Source organism: Dermochelys coriacea, chromosome 20 (assembly GCF_009764565.3).
Source record: "Dermochelys coriacea isolate rDerCor1 chromosome 20, rDerCor1.pri.v4, whole genome shotgun sequence".
In the NCBI taxonomy this organism is placed as follows: Eukaryota; Metazoa; Chordata; order Testudines; family Dermochelyidae; genus Dermochelys; species Dermochelys coriacea.
Window position 1 is genome coordinate 668,166 of NC_050087.2, and position 18,298 is coordinate 686,463.

The 18,298-nt window shown below is 43.6% G+C and overlaps 2 protein-coding genes across 2 annotated transcripts; both read right to left on the bottom strand.

Moving 5' to 3' along the window:
- Positions 1-1,690: 1,690 nt before the first annotated feature.
- On the bottom strand, positions 1,691-8,222 carry LOC119845642 (methyltransferase-like protein 7A). The gene is made up of 2 exons (XM_038378156.2): positions 3,235-8,222; positions 1,691-1,946 (listed from the first exon to the last, which is right to left on the bottom strand). Exons 1-2 carry the CDS (start codon positions 3,736-3,738, stop codon positions 1,710-1,712), a joined length of 741 nt encoding a protein of 246 aa, XP_038234084.1. The 5' UTR covers positions 3,739-8,222; the 3' UTR covers positions 1,691-1,709.
- Positions 8,223-10,380: 2,158 nt separating this feature from the next.
- Positions 10,381-16,229, bottom strand: LOC119845643 (methyltransferase-like protein 7A). The gene is made up of 2 exons (XM_038378157.2): positions 15,608-16,229; positions 10,381-11,155 (listed from the first exon to the last, which is right to left on the bottom strand). Exons 1-2 carry the CDS (start codon positions 16,100-16,102, stop codon positions 10,919-10,921), a joined length of 732 nt encoding a protein of 243 aa, XP_038234085.1. The 5' UTR covers positions 16,103-16,229; the 3' UTR covers positions 10,381-10,918.
- Between the last annotated feature and the right edge of the window lie 2,069 nt (positions 16,230-18,298).

Consider the following 18,298-nt stretch of genomic DNA (forward strand, 5'->3'; position numbering starts at 1 on the left):
CCACAACATCATTGTTGGTAAAACTAAGAAGAAGGGTTTTCCAAATTTTTTTTTTAGTGTCCACCATGCCCAGTGGAAGGGACAATGGTTTGAAACATGTGGCCCAGGCAGAATTCTGTTGTACTTCCTTTCAAATTGGAACTTAATATGTCCCAAATTCATAGTAATTTACCTGTACACAACCTCCTACCTATAGAATGTTTATTTCTAAAGACGTCTAGATACTGGGTTTGTTCCTTCTGGGATTGACTTCTGAATCAGAAATTTAAGGTGACTGAAGTATAGTCATGTTATTACTTGTACTGAGATCTCAGGATTAATGTACATCTTGCTCTTTGCTTAAGAGTGACCATTAATTACATGTGAGTAAATTAACTACAGTAACTCCTCACTTAACGTTGTAGTTATGTTCCTGAAAAATGCTGCTTTAAGTGAAATGATGTTAAGTGAATCCAGTTTCCCCACAAGAATTAATGTAAAGCGGGGGAGTTAGGTTCCAGGGAAACGTTTTTCACCAGACAAAAGACTAATATATATATATATATATATATATATATATATATATATATATATATATATATATATATGTATACACACACACACACACACATATACACAGTATAAGTTTTAAACAAATGCATCCGATGAAGTGAGCTGTAGCTCACGAAAGCTTATGCTCAAATAAATTTGTTAGTCTGTAAGGTGCCACAAGTACTCCTTTTCTTTTTGCGAATTTAATACTGTACACAGCAATGATGATTTTGAAGCTTGGTTGAGGTGGTGGAGTCAGAAGGTGGGCTATTTCCCATAGAATGCCTTTCTGCTAAATAATGAACTAGCACTTGGCTAAGCCTTCAAGAGTTAACACATCGTTAATGTAGCCTCACGCTCTACAAGGCAGCACGAATGGAGGGAGGAGACACACCATGTGTGTGAGAGAAAGACGCACATTTATGTACGTTGACCCCCCTCTAAGTACACTTGTCTTTTTAAGTAGATCAGCAAGTTGAGACAGCAGCTGCTGCCAGCAAGCTCCCTCCATCCTGAGCCCTGTGGTGTCACCCCTTGCTCTGTGGAGATAGGGCACAGGAGCAGGGGTGCTGGATCAAGGGGAGGGGGACACCCTGACATTAGCACCCCGCTTCCTCCCCCTCCCCCTGCACAGAAAACAGGAGGCTCTGGGAGCAGCTCCAAGGCAGAGGGCAGGAGCAGCACAGGGCAGTGGGGGGTGGGACAGCTGAACTGCCTGGCAATTGATAGCCTGCTGGGCGGCTGCTGCACAGGGATCTTAGGGGAGCTGACAGGGGGGCTGCCGGTCCACCCTGGTTTCAAGTCCCCCATCAGGTAGCGCTAACGGGCTGCTGCTTCTGCAAGCAGTGGACAAAGCAGGTGGCTGCCAAACAAGGTTATAAGGGGGCATTGCACAGCTTTAAATGAGTATGTTTTCTAATTGATCAGCAACAAACAACACAACGTTAAGTGAGGAGTTACTGTAAATGATTTGTTTCAGAGTGGTAGCCGTGTTAGTCTGAATCAGGAAAAAGAACAAGGAGTACTTGTGGCACCTTAGACACTAACAAATTTATAAAAGCTTATGCTCAAATAAATTTGTTAGTCTCTAAGATGCCACAAGTATACCTTATTCTTTTTGTAGATGATTTGTACAGAAGCAAACATTACAAAGTGCATACGTTAAAGCACAGTGAGAATTATTTTATTGCATATCCGACGATATGAGACCGAACTGGAGTCCAGTATAATGGGACTTGTATGTGCCGTAACTTTATTTCTGAAAACTTGGCCTGTTCAAGGTTTTTCCAGGTCTCCCTTGTCAGGCAGCATCCATCAAACACAAGTTTCCAAGTTGGATAGTAGACTTGCTGCCAGAAATAGCTCCAGCTTGAAGGATCTGCAGCCACATGTTCTAAGAAATAAAATGCCCCACCCTGGGGGGAAAAAACAATTTAGAAATAATTTAGAAATGAAGGAACTGATACGCAGTTTGCGTAACTTTTCTTTGTGTTCTTAAAACTCAGTTTCTGTTCCACCTTTTCTCCCTCAGCAATTTATACACTTAGAATTGAGGCTTTCTTTGCATACATTTCAGTAAGCATCAAAATACTCCCTCTCCTCCCAAGTTGCTCTTTTAATCCTGTACATTTTAAAATAAACAGAAAATTACATATTTTTGCAGAGTTGTTTAAAATCCATATCAATAAGTTCTAAAAAGACAAAAAAATGTGCTTGCTTAGGACCTTTTTTCTTTAACTCTGTTTATCTTTCAAAGATAATCAGTACTTTGTGTTTGTGGTTCAGAGTAAAACTACTAGGATGTGGTTTTCAAAGGAGCCTGAGAGAGAGATGCTTAAATCCCATTAAAATGAATTTGGAATACTTAGGTCCCTTTTAAAAATCCCACCATTAAGGTTGAAATTTCTGTAGAGGAATGGAGCAGTTGAGAATCAGGACCAGGGAGTTTTAACCCAGATGGAATGCTTTATAGAAAGTTTTATAAGCAAATAAAGAAAGGGAATGGAATTAAAGGAATGGTTATTTCAACCTTAAGGATCGGATCAGCCCTTATTTTTAGATGTTAAGTGATTTGTCCAAGATAACATAGCGAGTCAGTAGCAGAGCAGGAGTAGAACCTAGATCTCCTGACTAGCAGAACTGAGATCTCCTGTCCATTGGACCATGCTGTCTAGGAAAGGTCTAATATTTCACCTGTAATATCCTAAAACTTTAAACTTCACTGAATTAATATTTTATCCATATCTGATGTAGATGAAAATGACCAATCTTGATATCTCCCATGTAAAATTTAAATACTTTTTTTTTGGGTAGGGGGCTGTGTTAACTGACACAAGATGTTTCACCATGCTAAATTGAAAATTTGCTTTTTTCTAAAAGAAAAATCCCTTGTAGGGAAAAAAATTAAAATTCTGCCTTAAATTGCATGTGTCCCAATTGCCATTGAAATTAGTGGGAGTTGAATGCACAAAACACAGTTGACCTAAGAATAATGGGGCAAAGTGACCAGTATGCTCCTACTGCTTTGCTCCTCTTTGATATGCAAAGTAGATACAAGTCCAGTTTAATTGGCCAGATAAACGAGATTTGTGGCAGCTTTACATTTCCAGAGTGGCAAAAAGCTGAAGGTCACTGGTGAATCTGGTCCAGTGGCTGTAGAATAGGTAATAATAATATAGGAAATATCTTTTTTTAAATACTCACGGGTCTGAGTACTCTCAAAACTTCTTTCAAGACACCCTCTATGCTTTGCACTGAGCACAGGACCAAGGTGCAAACCACTGCATCCATAGAACTGTCAGCCACTTGATTCAAGTCCTCCCCTGGGGCCACCAGGAAGCGCTGAAACTGCAGGTGCTGGTTCTGTGCCATGCTCTTGGAGAGACCACGCTGGAAGTTGAGGTTTGTGTCAGTGCAGGTAATTTTGCAGCCAGGTGGATAGAATTGGAAGTTGGCGCCAGTGCCAGTCCCAATCTCCAGCAAAGTCAGTTCCCCCGAGGGGCCTGTAAACTCCTGCAGGTTGCAGAACAGCGCTTGTTTGTGCCCTGATGCCCTCCGGTTGTAACTTGCAGTTAACTTCTCTATGAAGAAGGGAAAGAATATCTTCTTACAGAATGGGTCCCACATGCCCAGAAATGATAGCAGGTATATGGGCAGGGCAAGCAGCTGAATGCTAACACGGAGAAACAGGACCACTGCCTTTTCCATTCCCACTTCTCAGTAGGACCTGCCCTGAAAAGAGCCTGCTTATTTAAAAATAAGATCCCTCAAAGTTTAGGCAGAATGCAGAGTGAATAACAAGCAGCTCTGTTCACTCTTGGGGTTATTTTCTGCTCTTTGTACTCATCTGTTAGGCGGCTTCTATAGCCAATTTCAAAATCCAGTGTAAAGGTCCTGGCTGAAACTTGAGAAAAAAAGACCAGCTGCTCTGTTAGGAACAACTGATGCAGTCTGGAAGCTGGTTGGTTATTTGATAAACTGATATAGGCTGGATCCTGCAGTGTGTAACTTGATTGATGCAACATGCTGCAAATCCCCGAAGCTTAACAGTTAGCAAGTTTCAGATAACAGTTTCCGCCCTCTCTCTTAAAGCAGCCCTGTCTCATCTTCAATGTTGTGGCTAAGGGTTTATCCAGAAGGTGGGAGACCCTGGGTCCAGACCCATGCTCCAACTTCTCTTTTTCATTATTTAGCCACAGGGGAACAGCTTCAACAGGAATTCCTGTTTTTCCCTAGTCTGTGAATCACTCTGGGGGTTAGGCGGGAAAGAGATGTCCTAGTGCTTAGAGTGAAGCAGAAACTTAGGTGGCTTGGGAACTTGTACACTGAAAGCTTAGGTGCTGAGTGAGCTTAAGTACCTACAGCGTGTTGGGGTTCTCCCAAGACCTATTTCCACTTGGTTCCCAAAGAACTCTGTTTGACTCCAGTCTCAACACTCAGGTGCTTTTATTTGGCATACAGCCTCTATGTGGAGTTGATCAGGCTCAAACGTAGGAGGTGGGTATAGAGCGTACCACACATTCAAAGTTGCACAGCAAACCTCTTCCTTTATATACATTACACAATACAGTGCATCACATTTTTGGGGTTGGCTTGGTCATTTTGTAGGAACCAATCCCTCTTCTACAGCATGTTCTGTCCATGCCCAACTTACTCTTCACCTCATCTTGTGTTCCAGTCTTCTCTTATCCATTGTTAGCTTGTTTTTAGTAAATGATTCTCTGTGTATTCTCCCTCTTATTTTAGCTAGCTCAGACATTCTGTCTTTCAGCTTAGAGACCTATTTACTTACCTTAGTACAAACTTTCTGTTTTCAGCCTGCTGATCTAGTTACCTTCCTTATCCTGTCTTCCAAGAAATGAGGTTTCCCCCATCTTTAATTACTCATGTTAAGCCAGGCTTTCACAGGGTTTGGGAAGAGTTTTGTGGATCACAGTGGAGCCAAAACTGGAACTAAGGTTCCTAAACTCTAGGTTTAGGCACCTGAGTTCCTTTGTGGATTCCACCCCTTCTCTATACTCTGCATCAAGCATTGCACCAGGATTCAGCAGAGAACTTGGGCTACCACAAAATCTCAGTTTGGAGGTACTGATTCTCAGCGATTTTCCTGAAAAGAAACTTCCCAAAGTTGGGGTCTGTGCAGGTCACTCGGTGTCAACAGGTAGAACTGGAAGTTGGCTCCAATGCCACAACTGATATCCAGCAGCACCAGCTCCTCTGTGGTGTTTGTAAACTCCTGCGAGCTACTCGAGCTCCTCTTTCTGGTCCGAGGTCTTTCTGTTGTAAATTATGGTGAATCTTTCCATGACAGGTGGGAAAAATATCTTCTTGCTGGAGATGAGGTGTCTCAGTCTCAGGAACAAAAGCAGATATACAAGCAGGGCAAGGAACTGCTGTAGGAGCATAATTAGCAGCATTGCTGTCAGCAGAGAGGAGAGTTTGGACCTGACCAAGCTAACAGTGGTGTGGAAGAAATAGTCATGTTAGATGTTGGGGGAATTCTGTTGCTCTTTTGCATTTCTTACAAACTGTAGTCATGGAGCTGTGTCAAAATGTACTTGCCCCACATCAAAGGAGTCCAGCTTGAGGCAGCTATTGTGATAATGACCTAATGCAAATTTCTTGGCTCCATTTGTGTTCTACAGGAGATGCTATCCCAACCCCTTAAACTATAAAATATATTGCTGCTTCCCCCCAAAATCAAGCATGACCTGTCCCTGCATGGAAACGGATGTTATTTTTAGTAGGTTGCAGTTTTTTCAAAGCACTTCATTAACCATGCATCTGACAAAGTGGGTATTCACCCACAAAAGCTTATGTTCCAATACGTCTGTTAGTCTATAAGGTGCCACAGGACTCTTTGCTGCTTTATTAACTAGCTCATTCTCTCAGTGCCCAGGAGGGAGGTATATAGATGGACTAATGATGGTATAGCGAAGTGAAGTGCCTGGGCTTAAGGTCTTGCAATGAATCAGTGCAGAGCTCAAAGAATTCAGGAGTCCTAGCTCTTAGTGCTTTCTGTTAACTGGTAGGTCACACTGTCTCAACATTTTCCCCTTTTAAAACAACTCATGAGCAGAGACCAATTTTGGCATGTATATGCAGACATTTATTTAAGCAGCTCTTGGAACAGTTTCCCTCAGTATGAGTCAAAATCCAGTATTTATGTCACATGCCAGCAGCCTGAATATTATTTATTGAAACTTGGTACTGTTCACACACACACTTTGGACTAAAACAGGTTCCTGTTTATCTTATGTAGCAATCATAGCCTTTCTTACTCTTCCTTGACTTTAGACTACAATGAAACAAGATACAGCCTGGAGCTGCACAGACAAATAAATGAGAATTCAGGGTAACTTACATTTCCATACACAGAGGGTTGGTTGTTTTTTGTAGATGGCTAATCATATGATCCAGGAGACAGTTTAGACTGTTTTAAGATGCTATGGATTTTGTTAATATGGGTTTTACAGAATCCTTCAGTATGAAGACTTACTACGTAAGCAGAGTCTTTTCACTTCCATGAGAACATCAAATTATTAACATGCAGGCTGCAAGAAGCCAACTTTTGGTTTCTGGGAGGTAGAAAATCAGATCATTGCCCTGATTTCACAACACTTTAGTTGTCAAGTCTCTTAAGTAGATGCAGGGAGGCCATGCTGTAAATGGAGATCTTTCTGCCTGTCCGGCGGGTGGGGAAGCAGTGGCAGGGCTTTTCCTCTAGCAGTGATACCACAGCATCCAGCATAACCAATTAAATCTGATTAGGTCTCCTGGGAGAAATCATTTTACCCAAAAAAATATATTTTCAGTATATTGTATATGTAGCTGCCTGATTTTGCACCAAGTCAGTTCCATCATGCTCACCTCCATGAAGGGGACTGGTGTAACCAGTAAATGGAACAAGAGGAAAAGGGGGAAGATTTTGTTTTTGTGGTGTATGTAGCAATATAGCTGTGAACTAGATTTTGTGATTCCATTTTCAATGCCCTTCTCTTTAAATGTAAGCAGCTTCTCTCCTGGGCGGAAGGGCTGTGTGTCAATTCAGGATGGCTTTTACAGAGCAAGTAACACATATACACCATGCTTTCATATAGACTTTTAAGTTTGAACTTTGTTTTCCTGTAACTGTTGGTCTGCTCTAAAAGATAAATCAATACAAAATGGCACTTGGTGCCTCATTGCTACTAATAAAGGCGGGCCTGTCACACAAGGCCTTCAATTACATGTCTGTAACCTGGTGTTTTACAATCATGCTGTGAAGTTATGAGTGTAATAGAATATCTCATTGAAAGGTGAAACAGGGCCAGAAAGAATTAATTAACTCACAGACTGACCTGACTCATGGCCCAACTTTAGAGACTGGTTAGGAAGATATGTAAATGAATAGAGCTTTGAAATGCAAGCCTGCATTGTTAGAGATAGAAGGATAGATGTTTGCTCAGGTCTTGTGATGTAAGCAAACAAGTCTTGTCTATTGCTATGGCTTTGATTCAAAGGTCAAAAAAGGAGTATTAATATATAGGAAGACATTTAAGTGGAATAGTATTATTGTCGATATGTCTCTTTGAAGGTTGTGGTAACCTGTATCTGAACTGTTTAATGAATAAATTACCCTATGCTAATTGCCATGATGTATGGGAGAAGGAAGGTTAAGCTTATTGTTTTCTCAGGCCAAAAGGCTGCTGGAAATTTGTAAAAACCTTGGGACACCATCCTCCTTCATCTCAGCTTTGGGTTTCAAGAGGGGGAAACCTTAAGCCATAAGGATTGAGATCCCCAGTCACTGACTGGAGTCACCCTGAATATGGACATTGGACTATAACCTGTGGACTATTTCTAAAAGGACTTTTGGCAACTACAAGCTCATCTCTCCTGTGTATCTGAACCTCAAGAAGTGTGGCTGCCTGAGAATGCTGCCCATGGGAGCCCGCTGAGGTCACTCAATTAGAGTGAACTGCAAACAGAATGGGGCAGACAAACCCCAAAAGCTGGTGAATATTACAATACTTAGATTTACCAAGCCAGCACAAAACAACTTCTATATTACCTCATTGGTTGATCAGAAGTCTAAATAATGCAGTTCCCTTAAAGTGCCCAGCCGCAGGCCTCCATCCAGACACACCTGTCAGATATGATGATTACTGAAAATCTTATCATATAAAAGAAAAGGTTCTTCCAATCCCAGAGGATCAGCCACACACCCAGGTCCAACTATAACTTAGATCTTACCCAAAATACATGCTTATAGCAAATTCTTATTAACTAAACTAAAATTTTTTAAAAAAGAAAAGAGAGAGAGTTGGTTAAAAGATCAATATACATACAGACTTGAATTCACTTCTTGAGGAAGTAATAGGGCTGCTGGGACATGAAGCAGGGCAGCAGCAGGCACTGAGCAGGGACCCAGAATGCCTTCCGCTCACCCACCCCTTCCCACAAGACCTATCAAGAGAGCTGCGCTTTGGGATAGCTGCCCTACAGTGCTGCTCTCATCAGCGATGGAAGTGCTGCAAGTGTAAACACTCTGACGCCTGAGGAATTGAGTGAGTACACAAACCAGCGCTTTACTTTCACCAGTTCCCTATCACCAGTTAAGCTTACTCTACAAGTGTAGACATACCCTAAGAAAGTACCTTTTTCTGTTTGTTTGTACACAGTAAAGTGCACATTATTCTACTCTGTGTCCTGCACTTGGTTATCAGCGTGATAGCACTTGGAACAGAAGCCTTAAACTAGTTAAAACCACCTGCTAATGGGCCAGATTTTTCAAAATGGATCAGGATTAGATTTTCAAATGCTCGAGTCAATGTTTGAGCGAGATTTTTGCCCCCCCCCCCCCCCCAAATCTCAGCACCAGCAACTCCCATTGTGACATTTATGTCCAGTTTTCAAAAGGGCTCGGCATCCTGAAAGGTCTTAGAAATCTGGCCCATATTATTTAGGGCTGAACTGATGGGTTACTTTATGTCTAATTGTACTTATCAACTAGCCTCATCTAGTCTTCTGGTTACTTGAAGAAGGAGGTGTTGCTAGAGCAATTGTATGGTAATGAATGTTTGAAAGAGCTTGGGAGATGGAATGGAAGCTGCAGGTTAATATGTTCGATGTTCGTTGTCAGGTACTAGGTTCCCCAACAGAGACTAGGGAACCATGGACAGTGTTGTTGCTATAGAGCCAAGTGTAACCAAGAATTAGCCCAGGACTCCTTCACCAAAGTAAGTCATGTCGGTGTTAGCAGTTTGCAGCTATGTGTGGTGGAGGGTGAGACCCAAGTGCAAGATGGACACCTGAGAGGCCTCTCATCTCTGTACATACAGGTGATGCATGTAAACCACTCCTGAAACAGGTTGTGTTTGGCTTTGTGTATTTGTCAGTTTTACATGTGATACTTGCTGAATTATGTAACTGCAGCCAAGGAAGTGTGATCTGCAGCAAAGGAAGATTTTAGGGATGGGTTTTTTATCTCTTCCTTGGGGCTAGGCCCATGTGATTGCTGTTTTTGGTGAGCCCTGTACATGATTAAGTAGATGATGAATAAGTATTGGAATGAGAACTTGCCTTCAAAAGCTGCACTGTCCAGAGTGCTGTTCATAGCCTGTTTCATCAGAGTGCATATGTAAAGGGAAGTCTGCCCTGGCTTCTGATCTGGTAGAAGAGGTCTAGAGATTAGATCATGGGACTGGAAGACAAGACTCATAGGGTACTATTCCCACTCCTGCCACTGTCCTCCTGTGTGACCCTGGCTGTGTCACTTCATCTGTGCCTCAACTTCTCATCTCTAAACTATGGATAATATTAATCTTGCTAGCTCCTTAATGAGAAGTACTAGGAAGTCATTGGGATCAATATTTGTAAAATGCTTTGAGATCCTTGGTTGCAAGGTGCATAGTATTACAAAAGTGCATAGTATATTGTTTAATTTCAAAAAATTTATTCAAGTTTGAGTGTATGGTCTTGTTCCTGTAGTTGCCTTACTTTCTATCAATTACTGAGTGAAATCTATTTATTCCAGTATTGATCTCCTGGGTTAGACTTAGTGGGCCAAATTCAGACTTGGTGGAACTCCAGTGGAGTTTCATTTGCTTACATCAATTCTGAATTTCGCCTTATACTAATCTGGGAAAAAACACTGTACAGGGGCTAGTGTTTACAAACATGAGTTACCTGCTCCCCCTATTGGTAACAGAGTAGAGGACATAATCAAAGTACAGTATTAAGAAATTGTATCAAAAGTACTTTCAGTGCAGTCTGAGTGGATATATCTGGTGCTTAGGTTTTTCCTTCTATTCTTTTTCTGTAAGATATGAGCTCCCTGCCATTTGGAGGCCCCAAGGTACTCTGTTGGCCTTAACTAGTGTTAATTACTCTGCTATAATAGGAGCATTTCCTTTTGCAGATTGCTGTTTCAAATCTGATTTAGACTGATGAGCCCGGATTCCCAAAGGAACATAGGCATTGCAACCCCAAGCAACATGGTACCCAGAAAGTCACAGGAACAACACTGAGATCCACAAAGCTTGACTTAGGCACCGAGGCTCTGTATATGATGAACAGGGAATGATCAGTGCTTTAGAATGTGATCCACAAAAACTAGCAGGACAATCAGTGAAAAATGCTGACCACTGTGACCAGAGCTTTGTCTAAAAACTGGGAGGAGCCTGACTGGCATATGGACAAACCTGACACCATAATTAGGATAAGCTATGGATGCTCAGTAAATTTTCCCTGTTATTCTCATAAACCCAAGACAATTTGGGTGGGCAGCTAATTGCTAAATAAGTATTCCTCTGACATTATAAGGCTGCTATTCAGGGGTAAATACTCTAGGAATTGGAAGGAATCACAGTGCTGAAGTGACCTTTTTCTCAGTGCATGGAGTTAGTTATTTCACAGCATATCCAATTATATGGGGACGAGTAGGGTTCCAGGACATGGGGGCGTGTAGGTGCTCCAACTTCAGTTCCGAGAACCCTGCTTTCTCCAGGTCCTTCCAGGTCTCTCTGGTCAGGCAGCACCCGTCTCCCAAATATCTCCAGGTTGGGTTGTAGATCTGTTGCCAAAAGTAGCCCCAGCTGGAATGATCTGCAGCCACATGCTCCAAGAAATACAAAGCACCACCCTGGGAAACAAAGCAATCAAAATGCTTCAGGAACAAACAAAGGCTCTTAAAATCACCAACAACATCTCCCTTCCACTTTGGAGACACAACTCTTGGATCGAACTCCCCACATTCTGGCCATGGTTGCTTCAGGCTCACTTCTAACTATTATGTTTTCAGAAACTGCTACCCATTATCAATTATCCATGGAGGCCAGTCAGCATTCCATCATGTTCTCATTCTGTCTTATTTCACTCCTATAAGACTTTAAAAATACTATTTGGGGAAGCTACATGACTACAGAAAGGTTTGAGTTCCATGTGGAAGGGGAAGGATGCTCTTGTGACTAAGAGTCAGGACTCTCATATTCTGTTCCCAGCTCTGCCACTACTGCCTTATGTTCCCTTGAGCAAATCACTTAACTTTCCGGTATTTCAGTTTTTCCATCTGTAAAATGGGGTTGATCAGAATACTTACCATACCCTCCAAATGGTGAGGGTTAATTCACTGATGTTTATATAGCATGGTGAGGCAGGTGCCACTAGACAAGGATCAGGCATTCACTTCATTGGCAGTCTTGTGAGCTGCACAACTGCTTCACTGAATCCACTGCTGGAGAGCAGATCTGGTACAGCATATTCCAGTGATTAAAAACACTGGATAAGTAGCAGAGCTAGTGCTGAGAGCAAACCTATTCAGAACATTCAAGGCTGTTTTTAGTGGAGGCTGATGTAAGAGTTACAGATTCTGATTTGAATTTTTCATCCCTTAATGAGGAAGTTGCTGTACATGTTTTTTTCCCCACCTTGTAGTTTAGCTCCACAATGAAAACAATGTTTTAGATTGCCATAATGAATGTTCTTTATAGTCACACCCAAGGCTAAGGCCTTGTCTACATGGGAAACTTCTACCAGTTACACATGTTAAACCCACCCCCTCCCCCTGTGTGGACACTCATTAGTAGCTTTTTTCAGTTGAGCTTAAACCTGTTCCCAGTGGTGAGCTGGAGCCGGTTCCCACCGGTTCACTAGAACCAGTGGTTAAATTTAGAAGCCCTTTTAGAACCGGTTGTTCTGCGAGGAACAACCGGTTCTAAAAGGGCTTCTAAATGTAACCGGCCAAAAGTGGCATCTTAGGCGCCGACTCCATGGGTGCTCTAGGGCTGGAGCACCGAAGGGGAAAATTTGGTGAGTGCAGAACACCCAACGGCAGCTCTCCGCCCCACCCCCGGCCCCAGCTCACCTCCGCTCCGCCTCCTCCCCTGAACGCGCCGCCCCCCTCTGCTTCTCCGCCCCCCTCCTCCCCCCAGGCTTCCCACGAATCAGCTGTTTGCGCGGGAAGCCTGGGAGGGCTGAGGAGCAGGCGGCGGCTTCGCACTCAGGCCCAGGGAGGCGGAGGTGAGCTGGGGTGGGGGGGCGCGAGGAGGGCCGCCCGTGCTGCAGCAGGTAACCCCGGCGGGGGGGGGGGGGGCGTGCAGGGGAACCGCTCCTTACCCTAGCTCACCTCCGCCACCCTCGGTCTGAGTGTGAAGCCACCACCTGCTTCTCAGCCCTCCCCGGCTTCCTGCCAAACAGGTGATTCACAGGAAGCCGGGGGGGTGCATTCAGGGGAGGAGGCGGAGCGGAGGTGAGGTGAGCTGGTGCGGGGCAGGGAGCTGTTGGTGGGTGCATGAGTTCTCCAGCCCTGGAGAACGCACGGAGTCAGTGCCTAAGGCGCCATATTTAATGTGATCAGTGGGGGGAGCAGCCGCTCCCCCTGATCCCCCGCAGCTATGCTACTCCACCCCTTGGAGCCAGAGGGACCTGCTGGATTCTTCCTGGGAGCTACTTCAGGTAAGCACCACTGGGACTCCTCACCTCGCCCCCCGGCAGGTCCCTCTGGCTCTTAGGGGTGGGGTGGGCACCCACTACAGTGGCCCACGAGACCCTCCTGCACAGTTCGGGGGGGGGGCATCAAGGAACGCGGGGGATTGGATGGGGCAGGAGTCCCGGGCGGGGGGGCAACGACCCCCTTGTGGGGTGAGGAGGGAACCAGTTGTTAAGATTTTGGCAGCTCATCACTGCCTGTTCCCAAGTGATATAAGCCAAACCACTGGTTTTCAACCTTTTTTTAATTTGTGGATCCCTAACACATTTTGAATGGAGGTGTGGACCCCTTTGGAAATTTTAGACCTAATCTGTAGACCCCCAGGGGTCTGTGGAACACAGGTAGAAGATCACCGAGTTAAGCCAAAAAAGGCATTGTTACACCAGAATAAGAGTGTCATACTGGTATAACTATATTTAAATTTACATCTTAAGTTATAATGAACAAAGTTGCCCATGTAGACGAGTTCCAAGGGTGAGATACTAAAAGCAATAAGCAATGAGGTTATTGGTGAATATACAGCATTAACTTTTTTTTTAAGTTAAGTTTTTTTTTTTCCACCAAATGCATCCGATGAAGTGAGCAGTAGCTCACGAAAGCTTATGCTCTAATAAATTTGTTAGTCTCTAAGGTGCCACAAGTACTCCTTTTCTTTTTGCGAATACAGACTAACACGGCTGCTACTCTGAAACCTAGCATTAACTTAGTTGGACATAGATATTACAGGACACAGGATAGTGCACGATTTTGCAGTCCAAGGGATATCTACAAATACATTAGTAATGCTGCAGGGTCCAGAGCAACTGGCAGGCATGTGCTGACAGGCAATATTGTTAGTAAAGAGAGAGAGTATGTTTGGGGAGAAGAAAAGCTGGCAATGAAAGAGGAGGAGTGTTGGGTAATTTAAACTAATCTTCCTGCTCAGCCTGGGATTCCACCCCCTCCAAAATGCACAGCCACCCACCCCTCCATTCATTGCTCTACTCTCGACAGGTGTGTCCTGTGTTATCATGAAGTGCCTATAGCCTGCTTGAGAATCCCTGAAATCACACACTCATGAACTCTGTTTGAAGTGAGGGTGTTCCTTCAGAATTCCTCCTGAGTTCCCGCCTTTTGCTGAACAAAGGTGCAGAGAACAGGAGTACTGGAAATTCTGGGCTATTGGATAAACAATGAGCATTGCAGTAAGGACACTTTTATGGGGAGGGCACCAGATCAGCCACCCAATTTCCCTCTAACAAGTGGGTTTCGTGTAACAAGGCTGCCAGCTGTTCTAGCCGTCAGGTTGTACTGTAGTTCTGCCACTCCTGCTCTGCATGGTGACAGAATTCAACTGCCAGAACTACAAAGGCAAGGGCTTATTTTTTATTCCCTCTCACCTTAATTAGGAAAAATAGCAAAGGCTTAGCCAGGTAGAATTCCAGCCTCGGTTGCTGCTCGACCTGCCAAGTAAGAGTGGGATAGCTTTCATCTTAATGAGAAAGTTACTTGCAGTTTCACTTCCACATTCAGACAATGGCAATTTTATGAGCCCACTTAGCTATATGTTTTGAGGTCAATGGACTAGAAAGATGGCACATTTGTTCTTGATTCTTAAGCTTAAAGGTGGGTGGGAAATAAAGGGTAACATTTTCAGAAGCACTGAAATAACTTAGGTGTCTTAAGTCTCATTTTTAAAAGAGGAACATAGGTCCTGTAGTCACTTAGGTGCTTCTAAATATTTGACACCAAGTCTATTAAGGGATATAGTCAGATAGTTTGGGCTTCAGATAAGATGGTTTATGAATAATTTGTAGCATGCTTGCATGTTTTAACTAAGCTAAACCATCTAGTGCTTTTGTGGCTTAAAAGAATTTTAAGTGAACAGCTGTTTGAATGTAAATATCACCCTGCTATATAAGGTTTGCACTCCAATCATTTCAGCATTGTGCTAGTGCATGTGAACCAAAATTTGAATTGTCTGTTAACAGGAGTGGAACAGATGAGCCTGTTTTCATTATCAGCATCATTGTGATTTTTTTAAACTTGATTCAGTCATAGCTAAGCCTAAGCGATTCACTAGCTGGTCAGGTCTGTCTCCTTACAGGAACAAGGGAGAGAATGTTGTATTGGCTTTTATTGGATGTTAGCCACATAAAGTAAGTCAAGACAGCCCAATGATAGCCATCTTATAAATGTGTGTGGTAAACACTGAAATGGTGATAAGTGACACAGCAAAGGAAATGAAGGTGGATGGCTTGGTTCTGTCTGTTTTCCTTTTACTCATTTCTGTTCAGAAAACTGCTGGCTTCCAGACAAACGCATACAAATAAATGCTCTAGGTGATGAAGGTTTGGATTGTGGCTAGCCCATCCTGTGGGCATGTGCAGTCTCTGCTCGTAGGGGAACACCGGGACTTCTCCCTCTCTGCATCCCTGCAGCATATATCTCCAAAGGGGGAGGGGAGAATGTGGGTCATGGCTTTACCCCTGCACACTAGGCCACTTGAGGGAGGGATGTGTCTCTGGGCAGGTGGCTCCACACACACTCCCACTAGGCTTTTCTTTGCATGGCACGGCTTGGCCCATAAACGAAATAGCACCCCCCCCCCATGGTACTCATACTCACCACCCTGAGCACTCGCAAGACTTCTCTCAGGACCTGCTCGATGCTGCGCACCGAGCACAGCACCAAGGTGCAAACCACCACATCCATGGAGTCATCAGCCACTGGGTGCAGGTCCTCACCGGAGGCCACCAGGAACCGTTCAAACTGGAGGTGTGGGCTGTCAGAAATGCTCTTGAGGAGGAACCTCTCAAAGTTGGGGTTGGGATCAGTGCATGTCACTCGGCATCCAGGTGGGTAGAACTGGAAGTTGGCGCCTGAGCCTGTGCCTATCTCCAGCAGCCTGAGCTCCCTCGGAGGGCCTGCAAATTCCCCCAGGTTGCTGAACAGGCCCTGTTTCTGTTGGAAGAGTTTGCGGTTGTAGATAGTGGAGCACTTGACCATGAGATATGGGAAGATCTTCTTACAGAGGGGGTCCCATAAGCCCAGATACGAGAGCAGGTACACAGGCAGAGTGAGGAGCTGGATGCATCGCTGGAGGAGAGGGATCAGCACCATGAGTGCAAAGAGGAGAATGCAAGAATCCTCAATCCCAGCTGTAAACAGAACACCAAAACCACTGCTGTGTTCCAATTTTACTGAGCATTTCCTTCTCGCTCTCCTGGCCAACTGACTCACGCTGAACTGGTTTTGTCCAGTTTCTCCAGCGGGCTGCCCTCCTAATTCTATCTTAAAGAGACAGAGACTGTTTAGTCATAATTCTTCCTACAAGCACAACTGAAGTGGGATGCAGTGAGGATAGAAATCGATTTGTTTGCTTACATAATGTTGGACTCAATCCTTCAAGGTCCTGGTGCTGTGCCCAGGTGGAGCAAAGGACTTAAGTATATGCTTAACTTTAAACACAGGAGTCATTCTATTTAAGCTAATGCTACTATTCACAAGTTCAAAGCTAAGCACGGGTTTAAGTGCTTTGCTGAAGTGGGTCAGAGCACTCACCACCTTGCAGGACTGACCCCAGTGTCAGTAAGAAGCAGAAATTCCAGACCTCAAGCACATTCTGGACAAGCCTGTATGGAGGGTGCTGTATTGTCATAACACTGCCTACTTTTAGAACACCATTATATTGGATACCCTTTTCAGAGTAGCAGCCATGTTAGTCTGTATTTGCAAAAAGAAAAGGAGTACTTGTGGCACCTTAGAGACTAACAAATTTATTTGAGCATAAGCTTTCATGAGCTACAGCTCACTTCATCGGATGCATTGGATACACTGTGTGGCATGAGAACATAGTGTCCTCTACTTAGTGGGGAAAGAGAGCACATGCAAAGTACTTAAAAAGGAAAAAATAAAAATAGAGAATAACTGTTTTAACGGTAATACTACCAAAAAGGATCTGGGGGTTATACAAATTGAATAGGAGCCGACAATGTGATGCAGCTGCAAAAAATGTTAATATTTTGGTGTGTATTCAAAGGAGTGTCGTATGTAAGATATGGGAGGTAGTTGTCCTGCTCTACTTGATACTGGTGAGGCCTCAACTGGAGTGGTGTGTCCATTCTGTTTTGGGAAACGTGGACAAATTGGAGAGAGTCCAGAGGAGAGCAACAAAAATTATAAAAGGTTAGAAAACCTAACCTGACCTATGAGAAGAGCTAAAAAAGCTTGGCATATTTAGTTTGGAGAAAAGAAGATTGAGGGGGGATCTGATAAATCTACAAATATGTTAAGGGCTTCTATAAAGAACATTGTTCTCCGTGTCCATTGAAGGTCAGACAAGTAATGGGCTTAATCTGCAGCAAGGGTGATGTAGGTTAGATATTAAGAAAAAGTTTCTAACTATAAGGGTAGTAAAGCTCTGGAACAGACTTCCAAGAGAGGTTGTGGAATCCCCATCATTGGAAATTTTTAAAATCAAGTTGGACAAACACCTGCCAGGGATGGTCTAGGTTTTCTTGGTTCTGTCACCGCACAGGGGGCTGGACTTTGACTTCTTAATGTCCCTTCGAGCCCTACATTTCTATGATTCTATGCAGAGGCGACACATAACTGTTGATAGGGTGTGTGTGTGTGTGAAACATATTTTGAACCCACTCCACACAAATATATATATGAACCTTGACAGAAATTTGCAGGGTGTGTGTGTGACCCCATATGTTCCCCGCCTCCCACGCATCGCCTCTGATTCTATGAATACACCAACCCTCCTATCCCCTCACATATGCTAGGTATTCTCATTTTATAGAGGGAGTGGGAGGCACTGTTTGATTAAATGACTGTACCAAGGGCATATATGAAGTGTTATAGCCATGTCAGTCTCAGGATATTAGAGAGACAAGGTGGGTGAGGTACTATCTTTTATTGGACCAACATCTGTTGGTGAGAGAGAGAGAGACAAGCTTTCGAGCTACACAGAGCTCTTCAGGTATAGAAAATGTACTCAGAGTGTCACAGATACAAGGTGGAATGGATTATTTAGCATAAGTGAATCAATCAATTAATTGATAGCATAAGTCAATCAATTAACACTTATGTCAAGGTACCATTCATAGTGAAGTGGCCTGTTAACACTTCTCCAGTCATGGGGGAGGTGGGACAGGCTGATGGAGAGGTTTAAGTGGGTTACAGATCGTTGTAATGAGCCATAAATCCAGTGTCTCTGTTCAGTCCATGCTTCTTAGTATCTAGCAAAGTTATGAATTTAAGCTTTGTTGCGTGTCTTAGTTAATGATGACTCATGGTTGTCGAATAACA

Coding starts and splice junctions, on each gene's coding strand:
- LOC119845642 (XM_038378156.2), bottom strand. CDS start 3,738: ATGGAAAAGGCAGTGGTCCTGTTTCTCCGTGTTAGCATTCAGCTGCTT. Junction 1,947..3,234: donor TTTTGAGAGTACTCAGACCC/GTGAGTATTTAA, acceptor TTTTCCCCCCAG/GGTGGGGCATTTTATTTCTT.
- LOC119845643 (XM_038378157.2), bottom strand. CDS start 16,102: ATGGTGCTGATCCCTCTCCTCCAGCGATGCATCCAGCTCCTCACTCTG. Junction 11,156..15,607: donor TCTTGCGAGTGCTCAGGGTG/GTGAGTATGAGT, acceptor TTTGTTTCCCAG/GGTGGTGCTTTGTATTTCTT.